Consider the following 23,316-nt stretch of genomic DNA (forward strand, 5'->3'; position numbering starts at 1 on the left):
ACACAATTCCTGTTTCGAGTAACTATTACTATGTTCAGTCACACAGTAAACATTAATTCAGGTTTATGTCAGCATTCATTTTATTTTGTAATTTATTAAAGCTATATATGAAAAACAATTGATGAAATACCCTCAACTCAAGATGACATATACTCAACACAAGATGAAATACTCTTAACTCAAGTAGTTCCAAAATACTGAAGCTTACGGACTGGTAAACAGTTTCTCTTTATTATCGTTTAAGATTCCATTGATGAAAACACATTTTCAAATTTTTTTGTTAAAGTAAAGTTTATCAGAGCACATGGGATAGCCCTGATGAAACTGGCTCCCATTCCACTGTAGTAGCCTTTAAATCCATGTCTTTCATATATCCCCATCAGTCCTTGTAGTACACTTGAAGCTGGTGGAGAAACTGTGCTGAAAGCTAGGAAAGAAAAACATGACTCAGATCGTAAAAAAAAACAAGGTATTTACAAATTTCATAATATTACTCCATCACTCTGGGATTTACCCTGTGCTTGCTGTTGAGTCCGTATTACTGCAAGTGGATAGCTGGTTATTTGTCCAGAAGCAAAGGCAACAAAACTGAAGAAAAACAGTTTGGAGTCACTGTTGTATGCTGGATTCCTCGTTGCCCAGTTCATAATAGACTGTAATTGGGGGAAAAAAAGCTTAATAAACCATGGTGATGTGTTTCAAATGACTAAATCTGTCATCCATTACCTGTGTTTTGTCTCACCTGGTGAACAGCACATTCCACACCAGCGTATGGGATCATGCAGAGGATGCTCGGCTTAAATCCTCTGTAAAAAGACGACATGGACTCGTGCCTGTAAATAGATCGGGCACATGCCACAACCCCATGGTAGGTGCCAACTTGCAGGAGGTTCAATCTGACTTTCAGCACCTGAGGAAAAGCAATTGGGAGTTTAATTCCAAACGCTGAATATCTAACACTGTTGGTCATTCTTGAGATCTCTATAAACTCATGATCCTCTAGATTGTACCAATTATTTTGTGCTTTTATTTGAACTAGTGGTTTGAACTAGCAAAATAAATAATTTGCTTTGAATTGTAATTATAGTTTTAGTGTGTGTAAATATGTGTGTGTGTGTGTGTGTGTGTGTGTGTGTTTATGATTAATCAGATATCATATCGCTGCTTGTATAATTTGTCATTTTTGACCTACTAACATACATACTGACATACTAATCAACAGCCGCAGATATGTAGCGCAATAACAGGATAAAAAGACATTCAAATATATTGCTAAGTATGTCATACCTCTAAAGGGTAGAAGGCAGCGTGAGCAACAGCACCAGATACACAACCCAAAGCAAAGCGCTGCTGCACTGTCAGGGGCTCTTGAGTCCTGCCTTGTGTGTAAACCTTCATCTACACAAAGCAGAGGACAAGTGAGCAGTGATGTACATGAGAAATCTGAAACTAGTGTATCAATAATTTACACGAGGAGTCGTTTTTCTACATTTCAGACTGACCTGGGCATAGATGAGACACTGTAAAGTGGACTGCGGCGTTCCTTTTAGCACATTGACAGCGTTACCTTGCCACATTGATCGCAGTCCACCTGCCTTCATCTCCTGAAAGCCTTGGGAGAAGGCCTTGGAGCCATGAACCTTCACACAGAAAACACCTTGCTTTTACCGCTGTATGTGTCATACATTTTGCTTTTTTCATTCTATGCTGCACCAAATAAAAAACGAACACACAGCTCTTTATCAAAAATATTTCAGCAAAAAACTGATCATAATATAGGATATTGGAAGAATATCCTATGGCTCATGTAAATAATAAACTGCACACACGCAAACCAATTTAGCTGAAGACTTTGCTTGCTGACAAGTTCCCCAAAATACGGTCAGCACTTATAATAAATAAAGCTTAATTATTACGAAATTAAGACTCTTTTAAATATTTTTGTTTGATTATTTCAATTTCAACTTGTAAAGCTAAGCTGTCTAAAGGGGACAGTGTGTATCATGTCTACATTTAAAACATCTGTTTGTTTATCATTTTTTGGTAAACGATGGTGGTTTAAATTGTGAATGTACTCTCTGAAAGCAGCCTATCAAGGCTCTTAAAGTAAACAACTCAGCCACCTGAAATGTGACTTTGGCTCAGCAGGCCCAAGATGGAACAATACTTTTTTGCTGCATTTACAATGGAGCTGACCTGAAGTTGGGTCTTAAGGCGATCTATGGGCGCAGTCAGAGTCCGAGAGACGGCATCAGACAGTCCTGCTGAAAGAACAAACCTCTTCCATTCACCTAAACCAGTCGCCTCATCCGGGAACTCAATGGGCATCGCACGACTTTCACCCACATCAAAAACCTGAGAATGGACAAAATGAGTAATAACATTAATCACCGTCTCATTACGTAACACCAAGGGTGGGCAGTGTCTCATAGTTATTATACACATCTGCTTCACTGAAGTGTTGCACCATCACAGCAAAGATCTTACCAGACTATGTTTCCATGAGGACACCAGCTCGCCTATGTTGTCCACAGGGTTGAGGATGACGTGCTGCAGGAATTCTCCCCAGTCTACAGTCATGGAACTGTCCTTATCCATCCTAGGATCAGATCAACAGCGGCAGCCGTGTGACATTTTCTTTCACAGCAGATTGTGATGGATGTGTGTCTTTTCTTGTCAGACGCAACAGAGCAAACTGAAAAATAATTTTTAATATATCAAATTTTTGTTGGGTAATAAGAAGGCTAGAAGCCTCTCAGCAACACATTGATATTGGCAGGAAATGTCTTAGACTCCTTTGGGCTGCATGACATTCAGTTCAAACACCAGTGATTTGCAATGATTTCAGTTTTTGCAGCATTATTGTTGCAAAGTGATTATCATTAATAAATACTTGCTGCAACCAATTAGCCATTTTAGTGGCCTATTGATATTAACAATTCATCAACAATGCAATAAACCAGATACTGTTTTGAACGGCAGTGTCAGAGCCTTGTCATTTTTTTTCTCCCAGTAATGCAACAATATATCCATGCGATGTCGGGCAAAAGAATCTTACATTTGAATAATTTTTTTTGCATTCGGCTTTGATATTACCACTCCTAACTCCTTAAACAAACAAATGATGTCGTCCTGGTCAATCACCCCTAATCAGAGAAGAAATGCACAGAATTACAAGACAAACATGGGCACTGCTTCTTTCACACTTTCACTGTGCCTGGGCTCAAACTATGGCTCAGATATCTGATGATACAGGACAAATTTATGGGTGCAAGGGTTACTAGCCTGCAGCACTGTGCGGTGCCAGCTGTTTAGCCATAAATAAGTCAAAAGAATGGCTGCCTCTACATTCTAACCTTGAAAAGACACTCAAAATCCACAAACTTGTGCAGGTTTAGGACTGTGTTGATTTGATATCATTACTAACACGGAAAAAAGTGTTTGAAGGGAGATAAATAGGGTGCTTGCTTTTCCATTAAGGAATTACAGTTAGAGTGACAGACGTGCAGTGTAACATGGCGCAAGACACGTTATGAGTACTTACCACACTTGTTCTTGTCAAGGTCATGGAAGTGAATTTTCCATTTCCTCTCTCTGTCCTTCATGTAGGTGAGGAATTCTTTGTAATCCAGCAGACCATCCTTGTTTTTGTCATAAGAATCAATGATATTCTGGGAGGGACATGAAATCAATGAAATTAGACACTGAGGCGGATAAATACTGATAAAACCTTTAGTCTTAAAATATTACCTGGACCTTGGCATCCCTTGAGAGAATTCCATGCTTATTCATTTCATTGTGAAGCTCCTCCACCGACACGAATCCGTCCTTATTCTTGTCCAGTTTAGTAAATAACCCACGAAACTGATCCATGATTCACCCAGAAATAAAGCAATCAGCAGTTTGATTTAGCATAAAGGCAGCCTGTTTCATCTGTTGCATGCCCCCTTTGAGCAGGGAAACAATGCATTTGTAATATTTAGAGGTTCAAGACCTGCAGGGAGCTGTGACGCTGAGTCACTGGCAGAGCTCGGAGCTGTTGCAGACTGAGCATTTTATGGGTAAGCGATACGTCATTTCATCTTGGGAAACGGCAGATGGCGCTATAGCTGGAAGATCGAGAATTTGGCAACTGTTTCAGTAAAATTATAATAATTATATCATTTTTATATATTATAATGTATGTGAGCCGGTGAAGAATTATTATTATTATTATTATTATTATTATTATTATTATTATTATTATTATTATTATTATTATTATTATTTGAATACTAGGCGTGTTGCAGCTCGTTCCATTCGTTATAGCGACGCTGAATCAATCAGTCAGACGTGGTGGTTTCTGTACATTAATTTTGTGAAGTTTTGTAAACGTTTAATATGTAAATATCTTGCTTTTTTATCTCGCTTTTTTCTGTACATACTTACAAATATTTTAATTTTGTCTAAATCTTCAGTTAATATAACTCTTGACCTTTTGCACTGTAGCCAATTTTCTTTTTTCTTTTTTGTTGTTGCTGTAATTATGCAAATTTCCAATAAAGGTCTTCTTCTTCTTCTTCTTCTTCTTCTTCTTCTTCTTCTTCTTCTTCTTCTTCTTCTTCTTCTTCCTCTTCTTCTTCTTCTTCTTCTTAACAACCCCCTGGTATTCTGGCATATTTTGAGGCAAACTGGCTCAGCTAAAAGTATTTGGTACTGCAACGCTCAATCTATCTATCTGTCTATCTATCTGTCTGTCTGTCTGTCTGTCTGTCTGTCTATCTATCGATTGATTTATCCCTGTTATGAACTGGCGACTTGTCCAGGGTGTCACCCTGCCTTAGCCCTATTACATCTGGGATAGGGCTCCAGCAGACTCCCGTCACCCTGAGCTCAGGAATAAGCCGGTATCGAAAATGGATGGATGGATTTATTTATTTATTTATTTTACATTTTCTACAGTGGGGGAGGAGGCGCGCTCTCTACACCGGAACCAGAATTGCGGCTTGTGTCGAACTTGACGCTGGCGCTGTGGATGCGGGAGAGGGAGCTGAGTCTATTTAAAGAGGGTCACTTCCAGTCACGGATAAATAGCGGGAGGTCCACGGCGATGACCGACCGCCTCTAAATGGTGTTCATCCCGCTCTGTGGACCCGTCGGTGGCTGCTCGCTGTTGGTCAGCCCGGACTGAAGCCGAAGCGCCGCTGTCACGGCCCCGCAGTCGACCGACTCCTGTCGCAGCAGGGCGCCGCTCCCGTCGCCTCCATCTCGCTTCGACCGCTGATCACCGGGGGACAGGTGGGCACGGACACGATGGGCAAAGACTACTACAAAACGCTGGGCATCTCCAAGGGGGCCACGGACGAGGACATCAAGAAGGCGTACAGAAAGCAGGCGCTGAAATGGCACCCGGACAAAAACAAGTCTGCAGCCGCCGAGGAGAAATTCAAGGAGATCGCCGAGGCGTATGAAGTCCTCAGTGATCCCAAGAAAAGGGAAGTTTATGATCAGTACGGGGAGGAAGGTAATGTGTTCCTTTCATCCTTTATGTAAGCGGTTATGAGCGCCGTCAGAAACCCGTTATAGAGCCGGGGCTGGAAATAAAACACAATTGGCTTTAATTCAAGTCAGAGGCTATAGCGCCAACAGGCCTTTAACAGCTGTCCAGCGAATTTTATAGCTCCAACTCATCGTTCGGTGAGAATTAGATTGGGGATTTTCTTTAGATTTTTTGCGTTAAAGGGTTTGCCATTATGACAACCACAGATTTAAGGGGGCGGGGGACAGGTGGGTTCTGCCACTCAACAGAGATATTGATTTACACGTGTGGTTGTTTTATTCTTAAGTAGCTCTAGCGTTCCGTAGGTAGATGTATGGATATAAGAACATCATACACCATTCCATCCACTGCTGTATTTGAAAAGTGTATATGGCTGCATGTGCATGTCATATTCTGCACATGTGTTATGGACTAGTATCTGGATGACATTAATGAGCATAATGTAGCCTAAACACTCCAAGTTCCTGGCTGGTCATAGTGACATTACAAGCACGTACTTCATTTAGAGTAGCCCATGCTGGGCTGTAATTCGAGGGACACTTTTGGCTTTATTTAAATGAAAGATGAAATGAAGCCAAGATGATGATGAGTGTCAAACATGTCATGCAAACTGAAGATCTTGCACTAAATGAATCTAATTTGTTGTTTTTTTTCTTTGAAATAATACAATACAGAAATGTGTTGGTTTGCTGTTGGATTACATATTTGAAGATGTTTACACCAGCATCAGTTCAGTTAGCTTAGCAGTGTTCAGTTCCTTGCATATGTCATGGCAGCATGACTGAAGGATCACTTCTGCTCCCCATCAGGTCTCAAGGGTGGAGGTGGATCTACTGGTGAAGGGCAGGGCAGCACCTTCACCTACACTTTCCACGGGGACCCTCACGCCACATTTGCAACATTTTTCGGGGGTTCAAATCCCTTCGATATCTTCTTTGGACGCAAAAACAATGGGAGAGACGATGACGATATGGAGGTGGATGGAAACGACCCATTTGGCTCCTTCACGAGCTTTAACCTGAATGGCTTCCCCCGGGATGGACATGTCGGGCCCGGGGGCCAGCAGCGCCGGAAGCAGGACCCGGCCATCATCCACGAACTGAGGGTCTCCCTGGAGGAGGTCTTCCACGGCTGCACCAAGAGGATGAAAATCTCTCGTAAAAGGTTGAACCCAGATGGGAGGACCATGCGCAACGAGGACAAGATCCTCAATATTGAGATCAAGCGGGGCTGGAAAGAGGGCACCAAGATCACCTTCCCGCGGGAGGGAGACGAGTCACCGAGCACCATTCCTGCCGACATTGTTTTCATCATCAAGGACAAGCCACACCCCCACTTTCGTCGGGAGGGCTCAAACATTGTCTATCCCGTGCGTGTGAGCTTGCGACAGGTGAGTCGTTTCCTATTTCTGCGCCCTGTTTGACTGCAGCTTTAATTATAGGTTGTGATGGTTGGATTAGTCAGACGCTGGGGGAGTCGGAACATGCTCACATTTATTTTAGAGTGCCCCTTCAAAGCTCTGATGCTCCAGAAAGCTAGGTTACAATCAATATGCCGCAGGTAGACTGTCTCAACAGTTGCTTGGCCTGGAAAGTCGAGGCAAACTGAATGAGCCAAGTGCTGGGCTTAAACACACTTTGGCTGGAGGCTTATGTAACGTAGATCATCAACATTGAGAAATAGGAGCTGGAAGGAGAGAAGCAGCACCCGCCTACACACACACATTGAAAAGAAGTACTTATATGGTTCCTCCTACTCTCCAAAGTCAACTTTGCAGCCTCAGCTCAAAGAGTCACATTGAAATCACATTATGATCACGCCAAATGTATTCAGTCCTACAATTCAGTTGTATAAAATTATGAATTAACTTGCTGGATTGCTGTAAAGGGTTACTGGTACCGTCATGAGACCGTTGAAATGGCAACACTGAGCTTTTTCCACTGCCTCACGGTCTTTGTCATGGCTGGTGAGAAAACAACAGTCAAAGCAGTTCCAGGATCATGTGCAGCTCCAAAGAGGATATTTGAATGGAGAGATTAGACCACCTGTTCTCACCTGCTGAAAGATAACTTCGCTCCTCGACAGCTGAGCAAACCCAGTCCACTGGTGATGGCTCTTAATGCACTTAATCGATGTTCAACGCTCTAGAGGAACTCTTAAAAGGACAACTTAGATGAAAAAGTACTAATTGCTTCATGAACAATGACCAAACAAACTATTACCAATTTCTATTTTTCAAAAAAAAAAAAAAATCAACCCCAATATAGTGACCCTGTTTTCGAAGATTGCCCACAGGCCTTGTGAGTAGTGTCTGTGCATCTACTCAATGTTGAGAGGTTAGCTAAGCTTGCACAATATTACAACCCCACCGAGGAGAAACACATCATCATAGACATTTAGCCCAGTTGATGCTAATTTCTGTGAGGTGATATGTCAAAAAAGAAACGTGTCTATGTAAAAGACCAAAATGCCACTAGATCATCTTGATGCCATGATTTCTCCAAAGAAGTATAGCATTTTAGATTTTTGCCCTGAGCTACACAAGTGAAGTGCCACTCGTGTAAATGATGAAAAGCTGTTCACAAAGTATCACAAGCTTCAAGTGTATTTACAACTGAGTAGGCAGGCATGTTGGCTTCAAACTGAATTTTTTTTTTCCATGTGAGGAAAGGCAGCCTGCAACAATGAGTTGAGTCAAGAGCTGCTAGAATTATTTTTTGTCATCTGATCTAAAGATTAAAAAAGAGTAAAGTCATCTTTGCTATCACACAAAAAGATGTCACGAGTAGTTTTATTACCTGAGGTCTGTGGAGTCTTGCATGTGGCACAATTATCTGCAGACTAACAGCAAATAATTATATTATATATACAATAACTATAATGATGAATTATTATAAATAATTTTCATTTGATTAAAATTAGATCTTTTGATTTATACAATATACTAATTGTAGAAATCTCATAACATACATTAAATCCGTATCTGCAGTCCCTTTTTTCCCTCACAGTCTAATTTGAATCTCAGTGTTTAAACAGACTCATGCTTAATCTTCACCTAAAGCAGATCTTGTGTGGGTGCTCTTCTCTTCCCTGTCTTCTCACGCTGTCTGCCACATTCCTGTCTTCACAGTCTCTGTGTGGATGCTCGGTCACTGTTTCCACGATAGACGGGAACACGTGCAACATGAAGATCACCGACGTCATCAAGCCTGGCATGAGAAAGACTGTTGCTGGACAAGGTCTCCCCCTCCCCAAAAACCCCGAACAAAGGGGGGATCTGGTGGTGGAGTTTGACGTGAATTTTCCTGACACGCTGCCCGGAAATGCCAAGGACGTCCTGAAACGGCATTTGCCCACCTAGGATGAAAAGAGGAAATGGGAACGGGCGCTCGTCCCTGTTGCCATACACACTCACACACAGCCACACATCCAGACAGTTCTGCCAGTTCACATGGACCTCCTACTCACAAATGTGCAATTTCTATTTTTTAGCTAGTGGTGTTTTTATAAATACCTTGCATGCTGCCAACTTGATATACAGTAAGTGTGGTGAAAGACTGAAAGTCTGAATGGCCATGTTTCTGAAAATAGACATTTTATCCATGTGAATCTTTGCTGCAGTCACCTTCTTTTTTCTGTTTGTTGGAAATATTTTGTAGTAGATGAGTCTGAATTGCCAAAACATCTCAGTTATACTGGGAACGTTAAAAACAGCACACTTTCTTCTCATACTGGACAGTTGGCAGGCTTCATTATTGCCATACTATTATTATTATTGAAACCGTGATTCTTCTTTTGTGTGTCATGGTCATTATGAGGTCAAGGGCTCAATTTGGAGGCTGTGCTAAATGTACGTACTATTATTCATGGGAAATTAGCTCGGCTGGATTGTTGTGTGCACTTTAGAAGCTGACGTGACCATATTGAACTGGAATTTTAAAATAAATATTTACACATTACGGGATCTCAAGTTGTTTCAATTCAGCATGTGCATATAATGAGTAACCAAAGGCATCTTAATATTTCTAGATAATAGACTTACCAACATCTGATACACGCACGCTATATAAATGTAAATATGTTTAGCACAGAGGCATATAGGGTTTTACCACCAGGGGCCGCCACATCACTCTTCAGTGTCTGAGGGCTCCTCAGATTCTGTGTACTTGGTTTACAATGGCAACAGGGGCCACCTGAGCTGCTGATTTGTACTTATTCATTATTGACTTGAAGCCCTCAGGCTAATGTTGAACTCGAGTGAAGTTTGTAATCTGGTGTTACATCACTAAACATAAAAGTATTAAGGTTTTAATTTGAGACAAAACTTGCAATGGTATTAAGATTTGAGCTGCTTGTGTTTCTTGCTTTTGAACAAATATTAGGGGATTTCCAAGATAAAACAACAAAAACTGTGACTCTTAAAACACACACACACACACACACACACACACACACAGTTCCTTCTGTGAGAAAAGATGTGTGTAGATCACATATTGGAGAGCTGTACAAATGATGAGTCACAGTTATTCGTTGAGAGTGGAGAACAAACACACTAGCCCCATTAGAGTGAGAGACGCTATCAGCTGAATGTGTGGATTCTGTCAGTGTCCAAAACAGAAGTAGGGATTCAAGCATTAATTATTAGTGGCCGGCCATTTAATAAACACTACTGTGTGTCAAATGCATTTAGTTTTGTTTGCAGTTGCATGTTCACAAATTAGTTGAGAAGTGAAAAAAATTATCTGGCCACTTTTGAAAAACAGGGAGGTGTCAATATCAAAACACTGCTGGTTGACGTCTCTGGATATTTGTCATTTAGTTGAAAACAATTCCATCATCAGCATTTCATTAAATGCATTGTCAGAGGCAGGTTTGATGAGACCACACACACACACACACACACACACACACACACACACACACACACACACACACACACACACACACACCCCTATTAAACTGCTTTTCAGATTTTACAGTCAGATACACACACACACACACACACACACACACACACACACACACACACACACACACACACACCCCTATTAAACTGCTTTTCAGATTTTACAGTCAGATACACAATTGACATCTCAGGAAAAACACTTAAGTGGCTAATTGCAATTGCTTCAAAATTGGTTATATTTCTTATTTAATCTCAGTGATATATAATTAGTTGCTCTCCAGCACTGGGAGCACCACGCCCATAAGCAGATTAACTAGATCCAACTCCTTTAACAAGCACAAACCTGTCTTCATTAGTAGGATGAGACCAGGTTACGACTCGGGTTTGGCTGTGACGACGCCGTATTAAGAAATCCATTTAAAAGGCTCGACAGAATAATTGTTTTAGAGCGGCCGTCCCACTGGGGACGGGACACAGGTGCGCTGTGACTGAAGCTGCCGTCCTCCAGGGTCCCACTGCGCCTGCGTCCCACGACAAGCCGACACAAACAGAGCAGCTATTGTTAGCCACGGAGCGACCAGCAGGTTGTGTCGGAGTTTATCCCCACCACCCACACACACACACACACACCTGTTGAATTCCAACTCCATTAATTCGCTGGGCGACTCCTCGTCGAGGAACAACGTCACACGCAAGCGGCAAACAGGTGGGGGTGGAGGGGAAGTAAAGTGTACGTGAGAGGAAAAGGAGGAAGGAAAGCGAGAGAGGAGAGAAGGAAGTACATTAGGACGGTACGGGCGTCAGCGGCGCTTTTGGAACTCAACAGGTTCGCCACTTCAATGTGGTAGCAGCGGTTTGGGACTCTTTTATTTTTTATTTTTCTTCCTTCCACGTCGTCGAGAAACTCGCCGAAAACAGCAGCAATATGCCGTGGGAACCGTGGAGGAAGAAAACCAAATCGACCAAGGAGCATTTGGTGGACAACGAGGAGGTCGGCGGCGGACACGCAGGTGCAGGGACTTTAAATAAATCGGGAGCGAACGGCGCGGGGCTCCCGCCTCCACCTGCCAACCAGCGGCCCAAACTCGTGTTCCACACACAGCTGGCCCACGGCAGTCCCACCGGCAGGATCGAGGGGTTCTCTAATGTCAAGGAGTTGTACGTCAAGATCGCCGAGGCGTTTAAAATAACGCCAGCCGAGGTAAGATCTCACCTTTGGCCAGAGAATTTACACATTCTGGAGCTCTTTTCAGTGTTATGGCAATGGGAAATGTCTCAATTCAATTTACATAGTTTAGTTTTTGGAAGAAAAAAATCTTTCTCACGCACTTTAGAATTATTAAGTTAAAAAAAAAAGTACAGCAATAAAATAACTTTGCCAAACTTTAAACCAGTTGTTTTACAGTTAATTCCACCTCTGCAAGTGTGGTGAAATAAAATGTAGCTTTATCTAATCTAAAATGTGAATAGTAGTTGTTTAATCTTAACATCAGGCTCTTTAAGTGCAGAGTACTTAAGTGTACGATGTAAGTGTAGCTGCGTTAAACAAAAAAAAGAGCAAAAAACAAAAAAGCCTATTTATGTTTGAATAAATCTGTATTTGTCCAGTGTTCTTCTCAAGGAGGTCAACCCTTGTAAGCTATAACGTTTGATTGTCTTGTGCCAGAACTTGGTCTGTTTGTAAAGACACGCCCTGCCAGTTTTGTGCCAGCATGCTCAATTTCAAACATGGCAGAATTGGAGAGAGAGATTAATGTCTTATCTCTGTTATCAAATACCTGCAATAGTTGTTTATCACCTCCCCTTTATCAACTCTCAATGGGAAACTGGAATCAGTGCTCCATGTCTGTCAAAAATGATCCTGAAAACAAGATATGACACTCGGGCATCTTCTAGGACCAGAGTGTTTCAGGCCTGTTTTCAAAGGAAAGTGTGAGTGGTATGTTTGGCTTTTGTCGGCCTGAATGTGACTTGATAGTCTGGCAGAGCAGCCTGTTATCAGTTGGGTGTGCGGTTAAGCATAACGCAAACTTCTTTCCATCACGAAGCTCACAAATACAGTCACTTCGACAATTGGCAAGGAATGTGTCTCCGTGGTGTTGAGACAAAGAGTGAAGCACACGCAAGTGCAGGACTTCACGCTAGTCCTTCTGATGTGATACTCAAAAATTGTCAGTGACGCTCACACTCCAACTTTTTTCCTTACACTGAGAGTCCAGACATTGTTTATTTTTAAACTGGTATATGTTCCATCAATCACCGGTCATTTTCCTGAGGATGTTTTGTCCAAGTCTGGACTTGTTCTAGGAGAGAAACTGCTGCATGATATGTTGTTTAACAGGGCAATGGAGTGAGGCTTAAAATATTTCAAGGCTTGTCTGGTTCAGTGCATGTCGTGTCAGGAGACCTGATGCAGATCTGAATCTCCACAAACACAGCTTTACAGAAAGAAGCTTTAAGCCAAGAATTGCACCCTCAAAAGTCGTACAAACTGATATTATTTGGTTCAGTAGTGGTTTGTGTGGTAGTGAGACAGACAGACAGACAGACAGACAGACAGACAGAGTGCAGCATGATTTTAGTCTGTGAGTCCGTCTTCACCGCAGGAAACCCCTTGCATCCGGCTCAGTGGGGATTGCCTCGGTTACCCCCAGATAAGTTGTCCCGGCCAGTCAGACGCATCCCAGGGGAGCAGTTCTGCCCAGGCCCTCCTCCCTCCATAAACACCACCAACCCTCACTCTGTGGCAGCCTTGCTCGCTGGACTTGATATCAGCTTGACATATCAGTGCCATCAGGCAGCCCTGTTACCGCCTAATAAAAACAAATGTTTTAAGGATTAAAATGAGAAATCTCATTGGTAAGGCATTGAGTAGGGCCAGAGTAGTTTCCATGAGGTGGTCAGCATACCAAAGTCTCCTTTGCCAAAGTGCAGCTGTTACTTTTGAGACCAACATGGCCAGAAAAAAAACTCACAATCACCAAAAACACAAAACCCTATAGCATCCCGACTCGCTTTACTGCACTACAATATTTTTGTATAGTTGCTTTTTAAAAAGATGTAAATAAAGAAGCAACAACTATTTGTGTACATATACTTGTCTCAACATGATTTCCTGCAAAACCTCTTCTTGCCAAGAACTACACACCCTTCATGCATACATGTCGAAGGACAACTATGTCTAAAATATATCTAAGGTAAATAATTTTCTCCCTGTCACTAACCTCTAGAAATACAGTTTATTGTGAGTGACCATGGTTATTAGTGTTATTAGTGGTAGTATTAGACCAGTTTTTGTAAACGTGGATGAAAATGAAGTTGTAAATAAGCAAATGGTAATGATAGAAATATATGGCAATTTTCAGACAGTTTCTGAAACACTAGGCTGTTTTCATACTCATGCAGGTTCTGAGAGTTATAATGAATAAATTAATGAATAAACCCATTAGTTTCATAACTTGGTGACACATTGATCAACCGGACGCAGTTTGTTAACCATTAGCTCTGTGATGCTGATGCTACATTATTTCCTGGCTGAGCGCAGTCCAAGTTTTGTAATGAGCCACACTATTGTTCTGCTTTTACTAAGGTGCATTAGTGTAAAAACAGACATCACAGAAGCGTGCCTTATTCACTCTGCTCATCCATTATGTTTCTTGGGGGAAGAAGCTCTGACACCATGAAAAGAACACGCAGTGGACTGCCGCTACAGGCGCTGCACGCCACCACGGGAAGACATGAGACTGTGTCATACAGGAATCTTTATGGGGGTCTCAATGAGCTCAGGTCAAAGTCTGGTAATTGGCCCCGCAGCTGTGGATTCACCTGTTTGAGGTGTGGCTCTGCGCCTTCCCTGCTTCTCAGAAAGCACACGGCCATTTGCCTGCAGTTTGAATGTTCTAACCGCAGTCATGTGACAGACAAGTTTGTTTTGTTTTCACGGTGCGCTGCTGCTTTCCATGTCCGTCATGGAAAGCTTTGATCCTGCATTCACTCCTTTCGATGCTGTAAAAGCCTCAACTGCCACTTGTAATTTCCCATGTATTTCCCAGAGTTTGTCTTGAGCGAATTGGTGATTTGATATTTGGTATGTAGAGAATGTTAAGTGAGGGCTTTTCTCACCAAGCGCCATGAATCCATTTAGTGCTCCTGTCTGAAATGGCTTCCATTTCAGTGTGCGCTGCTGCAAAGTCCCGCTCACACTGTGCACAACCAGTGCTGTTGGAGTCTTGCACTGGTTCACATGGTTAGTGTGACTGTGCTTCACCACTCTTGTGACCTGCGAGTGAGCATGAATTCTCCTTTGAGAGTGCAATGTGATGCTGAGGAGGACTGTGGAAGTCTTTAGAGACAGAATGCACTGGTGTGTGTGCGCCGTAGACCTGAGGTTGAGGTGTTGTTTACTTGTAGAACGCCCTGAAATTTTGGCCCTCGTTTTATACTAGCAAGGTCACATGCAAAAAGATTCCGCTGTACTAAGAATAAACAAACAGTGTCATTTTTTGTAAGATATTATTAAATCACTCTTACTCAGGATTTTACCAAGACACGCACATATTTGATATTTTGAATTTTACTGTGTATTCACAAATCTTGCCAGATCCCATTGCATTGTTTCCATAATCACACTCTTTCTTTACGACTAATGAGGCAGCAGGTACTGTATGAGAGTGAGAATCTGAAAGAAAGAGGAAGTAGAAGCAGTGAGTTGTAAATGATGGTTGTTAAAGACATGAACATTGTAGGAAAAAATGACAGAATGTGAATTATTGTTAGTTTATATGTTTAAAAGCGGGTAGCAATATGATGATACTGCTGACTCTGCATTGGAATTTGTTATACTTTTGTGTTACCCTTGAGGAGTTGTTCCCAAAACTGGCATCTAAAGTATAAAAAAACACAGTCTTAAATGCTATGAGGGTATTAGTGTGTAGCATAGTGGTGTTTAAGACAGCAGATAATTATACATAATAGTGTCAGTATAGACTAACAAGCAGTGAAATATGTTGTAACCACTGCCAGGACCACAAATGCATGAAGAGACATCATCATTAAATGAAACAAAGTAAAGGTAGAGCTCATGATAATGTAGCCAATCATGCTTTTTCCTCAATGTGGAGGTAACTCAGTGTTGCATAAATTGAACTAAACTGTTGCGTTCTTGTCTCGGTCTCTCGGACAGGCTGAAAATACGGCTGTATTTCAATGTTGCAAATGTAGAAATTGTCTTTGAAGTCATCTCCAACATGGAATTCCAGCAGCAGGAAATACTCTTTCACCTGTGGAATTTTCACTCTGTTGCTGGAATGTGTCAGGGTGTTTGGTAATTTCTTAATAAGCAAAACGGCAGTCGACTTTTGTGTAAATGTGTTTATCACATGTTTAAGTACCATAGTATGAAAATGTTCTTAGTAATATTATGTAGTTGCGTTAACCCACTTGAAATTGCACCTTTGGAAGGTAGATTTGTGAGACTTTATTGTTAGAGCCAAGATAAATATTTATTCATCAAGAAATAATCAAGGCGCACTATCTAAACTCTCCTAAAGGAAATTGAGCAAACAGGAACTGACTACTGGTCTAAAGTTCTGAAAAATATATGTACCGTGTAATGTCTCTAAATCCAGTATTTGGTTGGCTGGTCGGTCAGCTCAAAACATACAGTATGTTCATTTCCCTTTCCAACAACATCCTATTTTGTAAGCACGATGTATTTGAAGGATGATCAGCACATCTTGCAAGTGGGTGAGGTTCCAAGGAAATTGTGCCAAGTTTTTCCCCAATTGTTGGATCAACTTGCAGTGACTGACACAACCGCGCTGGTTAACCTGCTACAAATCCTGCTCGGGGCATGGGATGTTGTGCCACAACCACACATAATGTGCCTGATATGTAAGTGTTCGCTCTCACCTTGTTGTTTTCTGCAAAGAGCAAAAAACAGAGGCCATTCCTAAGGACAGAAACTTCCACTGTTTTTCAGTGTGAGGGGAAAGTAGGCACATTTTCCTCGTGATTTCACCCACCTCTCAGTTATGCTGTTCATATAATAAAAGCATATGAGCCAAACATGGAGCATCATTGGAAAAGGAAAATTAACTGGCCATCCTGTCACATAAGTCAATTAACAAAGATGGCCTCATGTATCTTTCACGAAACACATGACTTTAGGATGTTGTTGTCTGGCTTCTCTCCGTCCAATCTTTTCCAATTCGTCTTTATGAAACCCCCGGCACTGGAAAAATCTCACATCTGCTCCCTGGTTAATGATTGTTCAGGCTCAAATGCTGATGGATGTGATATCCTGAAGGAGCCACACAACCCCATACACACACCTGACATCAGCATTTTTTCATTAACAGATCAAGCACCAGAGAGAAATAAGAGTTGACATGGAATCATTCCGCACTTCCTGTCCTGTCAACCCTTTTTTGAGGGTTTCTTGTGTTTTTCCACTCGTAACTTTTGCAAATAATCATCTGCGACTGCTACTATTTGCTAGAACAATAAAATGGGTAACGGCGCGTACCGGAGGTGCTGTTGACAAGGATGGAGAAGTCATCTGAAGATGTTTGTGAACAGACTGCACTCTGATATGAAATACAGCCACTGGAGCCACTGGTGCTTTATTAACACTCCCAGAGACTGTGTTTTTGCTGGGATCTGCGTTTTTCCACATGCAGCTCATGAGAAGAACAGTCCAATAAAGAACAATGAGGTCAGTTTTTTTATTTTGTTTACCATTAAATGCTACTAAATCTTTATATGTTGGGCCTTTAAGAAGGTGGCGCTGTCATTATAACAGCGCTCGCTTTTAATTCTTTGCTCAAGCGCATGAACCAGCCCGCTGTCCCTGGGCGTTCCGTGTGTCCTGGCGTGGTCGCGAGCAGATTGCCGTGCTCGTCCTCTGACTCGTCCTTTCTTTTCCTCACGGCTATCGAGGCCGCGTTCGCCCGCGAGGCGCAGTGCAGCCAGTGGGAGGTGTCGCTGAGTCACATTGAAAGGATAGAGGCCATCACTTCACACTTCACCGCAGTGTGTGTGTGTGGTGCTGGTCCCTGCATCCTAGCGCCACCCTGCTGGAGGTGTTGGCGCTGCAGCCATCACCCCAGCAGCAGCAGGAGAGCAGTGCTGAGAGTGCAGGAGCGCAGGAGCAGCTGCTGTGTGGAGCCTTGGTTGGCAGCCTTGGTAACCAGGTGGAGGCGTCTCCATGCTGTTCACACCTGTTTGCTCCTGGGTCCTTCACCGGCCTGACGGGGGGGTGGCGGGGGGGAGGACGAATGAGGCCTGACTGCAGCAGCAGCAGTGTCGTACAGTACTCCCCTCCTCCCCTATCCTCCTCCTCTCTTTTCCCCTCTTAGCCTCCTCTCCTCTCTTCTCTTCCTCTCCTCCCCTCCCCTCTCCTCTCCTCTCTGCTCCACTCTTCTCTAGCCCTCTAGTGGCCCCCTCTCCATTTTAATCCCTTTCTTTTATAGTCTGGTAACCCAAGGCAACGCAGGAGGGCCCCGTCTGCTAATGTGCGAGTGAACGGGCCTTGTTGGTACACATGGGGGCGGAGGGAAGGGGAGGGGTAGGGAGGGGGCAGCCAAACAAGGCGGACCTCGCCGCCAGACTGCGATTGGTGCACAAAGATTATCCCCACCGATGGCGCAGCGCCAATCAGTCCCCTCTCGGCCTGGCAGCCAGGAAGCTTGACTCTAAATCTAAATCCTGCTTTCTGTGTTTCTTAACCCCCGTCCCCCAACACCACTCACCCAGGACACTGCTCAGTGTTGGGACAAACTGCCTCGTGTAACACAACTGTCTGGTTCGGCACTTGAAATCCAAGTGTTGAAAGCTCCAAGGAATAAATGATTCACATGGGTTCTCCAGTCCAGTCTAGTCCCGTCCAGTCCAGTCTAGTCCAGCCCTGTCCAGTCCAGTCCAGTCCAGTTAAGCCTACCTCAGTCCAGTCTAGTCCACTTCAGTCTAGTCCAGTCTAGCCCAGTCCAGTCCACCTCAGTCCAGTCCACCTCAGTCCAGTCCACCTCAGTACAGCCTACCTCAGCCCAGTCCAGCCCAGAGTAGTCCAGTCAAGTCCAGTCTAGCCCAGTCCAGTCCAGTTCAGTCTAGTCTAGTCTAGTCTAGTCTAGTCTAGCCCAGCCCAGTCTAGTTTAGTCCAGTCTAGCCAAGTCCAGTCCAGCCCACCCAGCCTAGTCCAGTCCAGTCCAATGCAGTCCAGCCAAGCCCAGTCCAGTCCAGCCCAGTCTAGTCCAGTCTAATCCAGCCCTCTCCAGTCCAGTCCAGTCCAGTCTAGTCTAGCTCAGTCCAGTCCAGCCCAGCCCAGTCTAGCTAAGTCCAGTCCAGTCCAATGCAGTCTAGCCAAGCCCAGCCCAGCCCAGTCTAGTCCAGTTCAGTCTAGTCCAGTCTAGCCCAGTCCAGTCCAGTCCAGCCTACCTCAGTACAGCCTACCTCAGCCCAGTCCAGTCCAGTCCAGTCTAGCCCAGCTCAGCCCTGTCCAGCCCAGTCCAGTTCAGTCTAGTCTAGTCCAGCCCAGTCCAGCCCAGTCTAGTTCAGTCCAGTCTAGCCAAGTCCAGTCCAGTCCAATGCAGTCTAGCCAAGCCCAGTCCAGTCCAGCCCAGTCTAGTCCAGTCTAATCCAGCCCTCTCCAGTCAAGTTCAGTCCAGTCCAGTCTAGTCTAGCTCAGTCCAGTCCAGCCCAGCCCAGTCTAGTCCAGTCTAATCCAGCCCTCTCCAGTCCAGTTCAGTCCAGTCCAGTCTAGTCTAGCTCAGTCCAGTCCAGCTCAGCCCAGCCCAGTCCAATCCAGTCCAGTCTAGTCCAGTCTAATCCAGCCCTCTCCAGTCCAGTTCAGTCCAGTCCAGTTAGTCTAGCTCAGTCCAGTCCAGCCCAGCCCAGCCCAGTCTAGCTAATTCCAGTCCAGTCCAATGCAGTCTAGCCAAGCCCAATTCAGCCCTCCCCAGTCCAGTCCAGTCAAGTCCAGTCCAGCCTCGGTGTAATGTGCTGCTAATTCAGGCCTCCTGTGTATCGCGTTGCTGGCCATCTCACACACATCCTGTCAGTGTGTCTGCCTCGCCAACAACCACAAAGTGCGAGCCAGATTTCAGCATGGGCAGCACGGGAAGTTCAGGTCACTCTGCTCGTTAGGCTCATCACAGGCTCGACTGCCTGAAAAAAAATAACTCACATGCACGCCTGCACAGATGAAAGGGTGGTGGGGTGAGCGAGGCTATAACGCATCGCTTGGACGGCCGATGCCGGCTGTGTTTAGCGCGTTAAGGCGGCGCTCTGTCATCTGTGTCTGAAAACACTTATTTTTGAGTCTGACTCAGGCAACAAACAGGGATTCTTTTTTTTTAATCCTAGTTAGTGGGTTGTTTCCTCACCATACGAATCTAATTTACAGTGTTGAACCTGTAATTTAGCTCCGTTGGCTGCATTCTGTCCAAGCCCAGCTTGCATGGGCTGTTCCGGAACAGGAATTTTGATGTGCACGTTAGTAACGTATCATCTGCATGCCTCACGTTTCCTTCTGTGTGCGCAGATCCTGTTCTGCACCCTCAACACCCACAAGATCGACATGGACAAGCTGCTGGGGGGGCAGATCGGCCTGGAGGATTTCATCTTCGCCCACGTCAGAGGGCTTAAGAAGGAAGTGGAGGTTTACAAATCTGAAGATGCTCTGGGCCTCACCATCACGGACAACGGCGCCGGATATGCTTTCATCAAGGTAAGAGGAGACGGACACATTTCATTTCACCTGCAGAGTCCGTGCTGTCTGGTTATGTTGCACATATCAGACAAAATCTAATAATCTGAATAAAGAAAAAGAAGGAACTCTGTTTTTCTATTCTTTTATTTTGCTTATTTGGTGAACTTTCTCTATGTCATACCTTTATTAACACGTCCTGTATTGTTACTGTGTATGATTTAGACTAAACACTAGTTGTAAGGTTTTCAGAAATCATGATAGTTTTAAAAAACTGAAAATTTGTTATTAGGGGCATTTATTTCCGTGCTCTGATCGTGTGACTCGTTATTAAAGCTTGAAAAAATAAAACCAAATAGAATTTTAAAACAACTTAAAAATAATAATTCTAGAAATTGAATCTCAATGCGGTCACTCATTTCTTTGCTGCTGGAATCCATAATCCTGCTACGTTGCTTCTTGGGATGAAACCGGGTCCAACGAGTTTTGGGTTCTTTAACTCGCCAACAGCACAAATGCTCACATGCGCCATCCTGTGACGTCAATGTAGTACTGCATGAAGACGACCTGACTCATTGACGCACAGAAACGCTGAGTCGCCTCGTGCTGATTCATGTTCATGTCGTGAGAATAGATGACGATATCTCTTCCCACGTTTTGGTTTCATGTTCTTTAACAAATGAACACTTGGTGAGGTGTTCTGCACACCTTGATTTAGAATTAGCTGAGTTGGAAGGTGCGCTTGCACACACACACATACACACACATTGTATCTATAAACACAGCATATTTATGGATGCAGGCTTTCTGTTTTGTCTATACTTTTAAATTATTTACAAAAAACTTTCAAGTAGACGTTCTTTGTGATATGTAAATAATTGTATTTTTTTCTGTCTTACCAAGTAACCGTGCCTCTCTTCTTCTGTGTGTGTGTGTGTGGCAGCGCATCAAAGAGGGCAGTGTGGTGGACAAGGTGAAGGTCATCTGTGTGGGCGACCAGGTGGAGCGCATCAACGGACAGAGCATTGTGGGGACGCGGCACTATGAGGTGGCCCGCATGCTGAAAGAGCTTCCCAAAGACAAGCCGTTCACCCTCAAACTCATCGAGCCCATGAAGGCCTTTGGTGAGCTCTCTTGAAAACAGATTGCATTGTGACCTCAGACATTCTACAACTAGAATTCTACAATAAAACACAAACATTCTTGCTGTTATTTTCTTATCTGGACCTTCTTCTGTGGTTGTGCGTCAGCTTTTGCATGGTCAATTTGTTTCTCTACCAGCTCTTGCAGGAATGAATCCACCTACACATACACATTGTTTTTCTTTTCTTCTCCCGTTTGAACGACAGAAATGCTGGAGCCTCGATCAAAGGGAGCCAAACCTGCCAGCGACAGCAAGATTGGCACAGGGAGGGGCACTCTGAGACTTCGATCCAAGGGTCAAGCTACAGTGGAGGACGAGGTGAGCTTGTCTTGTTCTCCAGCTTAAAGTCATAAAGTTTTGCTGCAACACCGATTGAAACTGTTGACTCCCTGAGGAAGATATCCACAGGATTTCTCAAACCTTTTCACACCTCTCATAATCGACTCATTTAAACCTTTGCCCTTTGCCGAAGCCGTGATCCGAAATGACGTCCGAGAGACCAAAGACATCAACACTGAGGAATTGGAAGAAGCTTACATTTGTGTTGTGTTTCCTAGCCGACAGAATTCGAGGAGAAGGCGATAAGGAAAGTGGACGACCTCCTGGAGAGCTACATGGGCATCAGGGACACAGACTTAGGTGAGTTTGTCAAAGCCGTCATTCGGGCTGAAAAATCAGTTCTGTCTCGTTCTTCACGCGAGCTGCTCGTCTCCCTCCAGCCGCCACCATGGTTGAGCTTGGCCGAGACAAAACCAACCCGGACGTGTTTGCGATGGCGCTGGACGAGTCCCTCGGGGACTTTGCCTTCCCTGACGAGTTTGTGTTCGACGTGTGGGGAGCCATCGGAGATGCCAAGCAGGGAAGACTTTAAGCCTACTTCTGCTTCTTCCACTCTGACACATGCACACAGACACACACACACACACACACACTCAAACATGCAAACACATACGGCACGTACACAGGCACGCACTCCTGTTTATCTTCCAACTCAGCTGTCTATAGCTCCTCTGAAACTAACTGGACCAACGTCCCTACCTGCACAATCTAAAGTGTCTTAAGTCTTCAGCCGAGTGGCTTTAGCGATGGATATTAACACGCAACTGCGTTTCCGTGACTCCAGATATTGTTTAAAAGAGGAACGTGGCCGCTGTGGCTGGACCTGACTCCAGTAGGTTGACCACATGATTCCCTCCACATGATGCCCAAACCTTTGGTACGCCTCCTCTTTGTTTGTTGTTGTTGTTTTTTATTTTGAAAGATGATCACATGATGCAGCTGTTTTGTTTGTTTTTTTTGCTTTGTTTTGTTTTGTTTTTATTTTCTGCAAGTCTGCATGTTGTTTTATAACACTGGACATGACACCTGCACACATTTTAAACAAATATTGTTTGAATCACATGGTTGTAGCTGTGTTGTTGTTAATATACAAATGCATTACACATATTTACATAGGCTTTTTTTGAAGAGGAAAGTGTGAGTGCTGTTGTTGTAGAGATGTTTCTCCTTCGAGCTAACTTTTTTCCACCTCCTTTTCTAGAATCTTTTAAATGACCTCATAGTGGAAAAACCACTAGTTTGTCCACTTTTATAACGTAACTTTTACCTGTTGATCTGTGCATTTTGAGACTGGTGTCTGGTGCAGACTTTAAAATTACTTTTGTTAACATGTCATTGAATTAGTTGATTTGCACCCCTTTTTTCCCCTGTAATTTATTTTTTATCATGAAAAATCATGTGCTGTTAGATGTTTTTACTGTGAGATACAATCCTGCATTCGAGCAAGCTCTTCTTTTGATAAGAAATTTTGAAGGTTGTGTCTGGAACGGGACTTGAGTCAGTGAAAATGCTGTGAAGTTATTGTACATGTGCTATTTAAAATCAGTCACACGCAATTGAAACTGAGCTGATTGCAACACAGCAGTTGCATACTTTTCTTTGGCAAACCATAAGGGATTTCTGTGATTTGATAGATAATAAATTTTAATGTTCTCTTCACGGCCGTCTCAATGACTGACAATGAA

At 43.6% G+C, this 23,316-nt stretch overlaps 3 protein-coding genes and 1 long non-coding RNA gene across 6 annotated transcripts; 3 read left to right on the plus strand and 1 right to left on the minus strand.

The window, feature by feature from the left end:
* Nucleotides 1–118: 118 nt before the first annotated feature.
* slc25a24l (solute carrier family 25 member 24, like) lies at nucleotides 119–4,030 on the minus strand. Its single transcript, XM_076021794.1, has 10 exons — nucleotides 3,751–4,030; nucleotides 3,545–3,671; nucleotides 3,059–3,146; nucleotides 2,488–2,599; nucleotides 2,197–2,355; nucleotides 1,503–1,640; nucleotides 1,288–1,398; nucleotides 743–910; nucleotides 515–653; nucleotides 119–427 (listed from the first exon to the last, which is right to left on the minus strand). Exons 1-10 carry the CDS (start codon nucleotides 3,871–3,873, stop codon nucleotides 240–242), a joined length of 1,353 nt encoding a protein of 450 aa, XP_075877909.1. The 5' UTR covers nucleotides 3,874–4,030; the 3' UTR covers nucleotides 119–239.
* Nucleotides 4,031–4,900: 870 nt separating this feature from the next.
* Nucleotides 4,901–9,498, plus strand: dnajb4 (DnaJ heat shock protein family (Hsp40) member B4). The gene is made up of 3 exons (XM_076021795.1): nucleotides 4,901–5,503; nucleotides 6,349–6,929; nucleotides 8,670–9,498. The coding sequence occupies exons 1-3, from the start codon at nucleotides 5,293–5,295 to the stop codon at nucleotides 8,898–8,900; spliced, it is 1,023 nt and encodes a 340-aa protein (XP_075877910.1). The 5' UTR covers nucleotides 4,901–5,292; the 3' UTR covers nucleotides 8,901–9,498.
* A 1,400-nt stretch (nucleotides 9,499–10,898) lies between these two features.
* Nucleotides 10,899–23,290, plus strand: gipc2 (GIPC PDZ domain containing family, member 2). Its single transcript, XM_076021799.1, has 6 exons — nucleotides 10,899–11,646; nucleotides 19,984–20,169; nucleotides 21,092–21,272; nucleotides 21,498–21,610; nucleotides 21,850–21,931; nucleotides 22,012–23,290. The coding sequence occupies exons 1-6, from the start codon at nucleotides 11,371–11,373 to the stop codon at nucleotides 22,161–22,163; spliced, it is 990 nt and encodes a 329-aa protein (XP_075877914.1). The 5' UTR covers nucleotides 10,899–11,370; the 3' UTR covers nucleotides 22,164–23,290.
* LOC142885395 (uncharacterized) lies at nucleotides 18,579–19,330 on the plus strand. 3 transcript variants are annotated; one of them, XR_012926283.1, is made up of 6 exons: nucleotides 18,579–18,687; nucleotides 18,749–18,782; nucleotides 18,844–19,012; nucleotides 19,129–19,182; nucleotides 19,214–19,247; nucleotides 19,318–19,330. It is a non-coding gene; the product is annotated as an uncharacterized LOC142885395 (long non-coding RNA). The 3 variants fall into 3 exon arrangements; XR_012926284.1 differs by lacking the exon at nucleotides 19,318–19,330 and having other exon boundaries at nucleotides 19,224–19,233; XR_012926282.1 differs by lacking the exons at nucleotides 19,214–19,247; nucleotides 19,318–19,330 and having other exon boundaries at nucleotides 19,129–19,199.
* Nucleotides 23,291–23,316: the final 26 nt, after the last annotated feature.

This window comes from Nelusetta ayraudi, unplaced genomic scaffold (assembly GCF_046127955.1).
Source record: "Nelusetta ayraudi isolate G7.1 ecotype Tasmania unplaced genomic scaffold, CSIRO-AGI_Nayr_v1 ptg000011l, whole genome shotgun sequence".
In the NCBI taxonomy this organism is placed as follows: domain Eukaryota; kingdom Metazoa; phylum Chordata; class Actinopteri; order Tetraodontiformes; family Monacanthidae; genus Nelusetta; species Nelusetta ayraudi.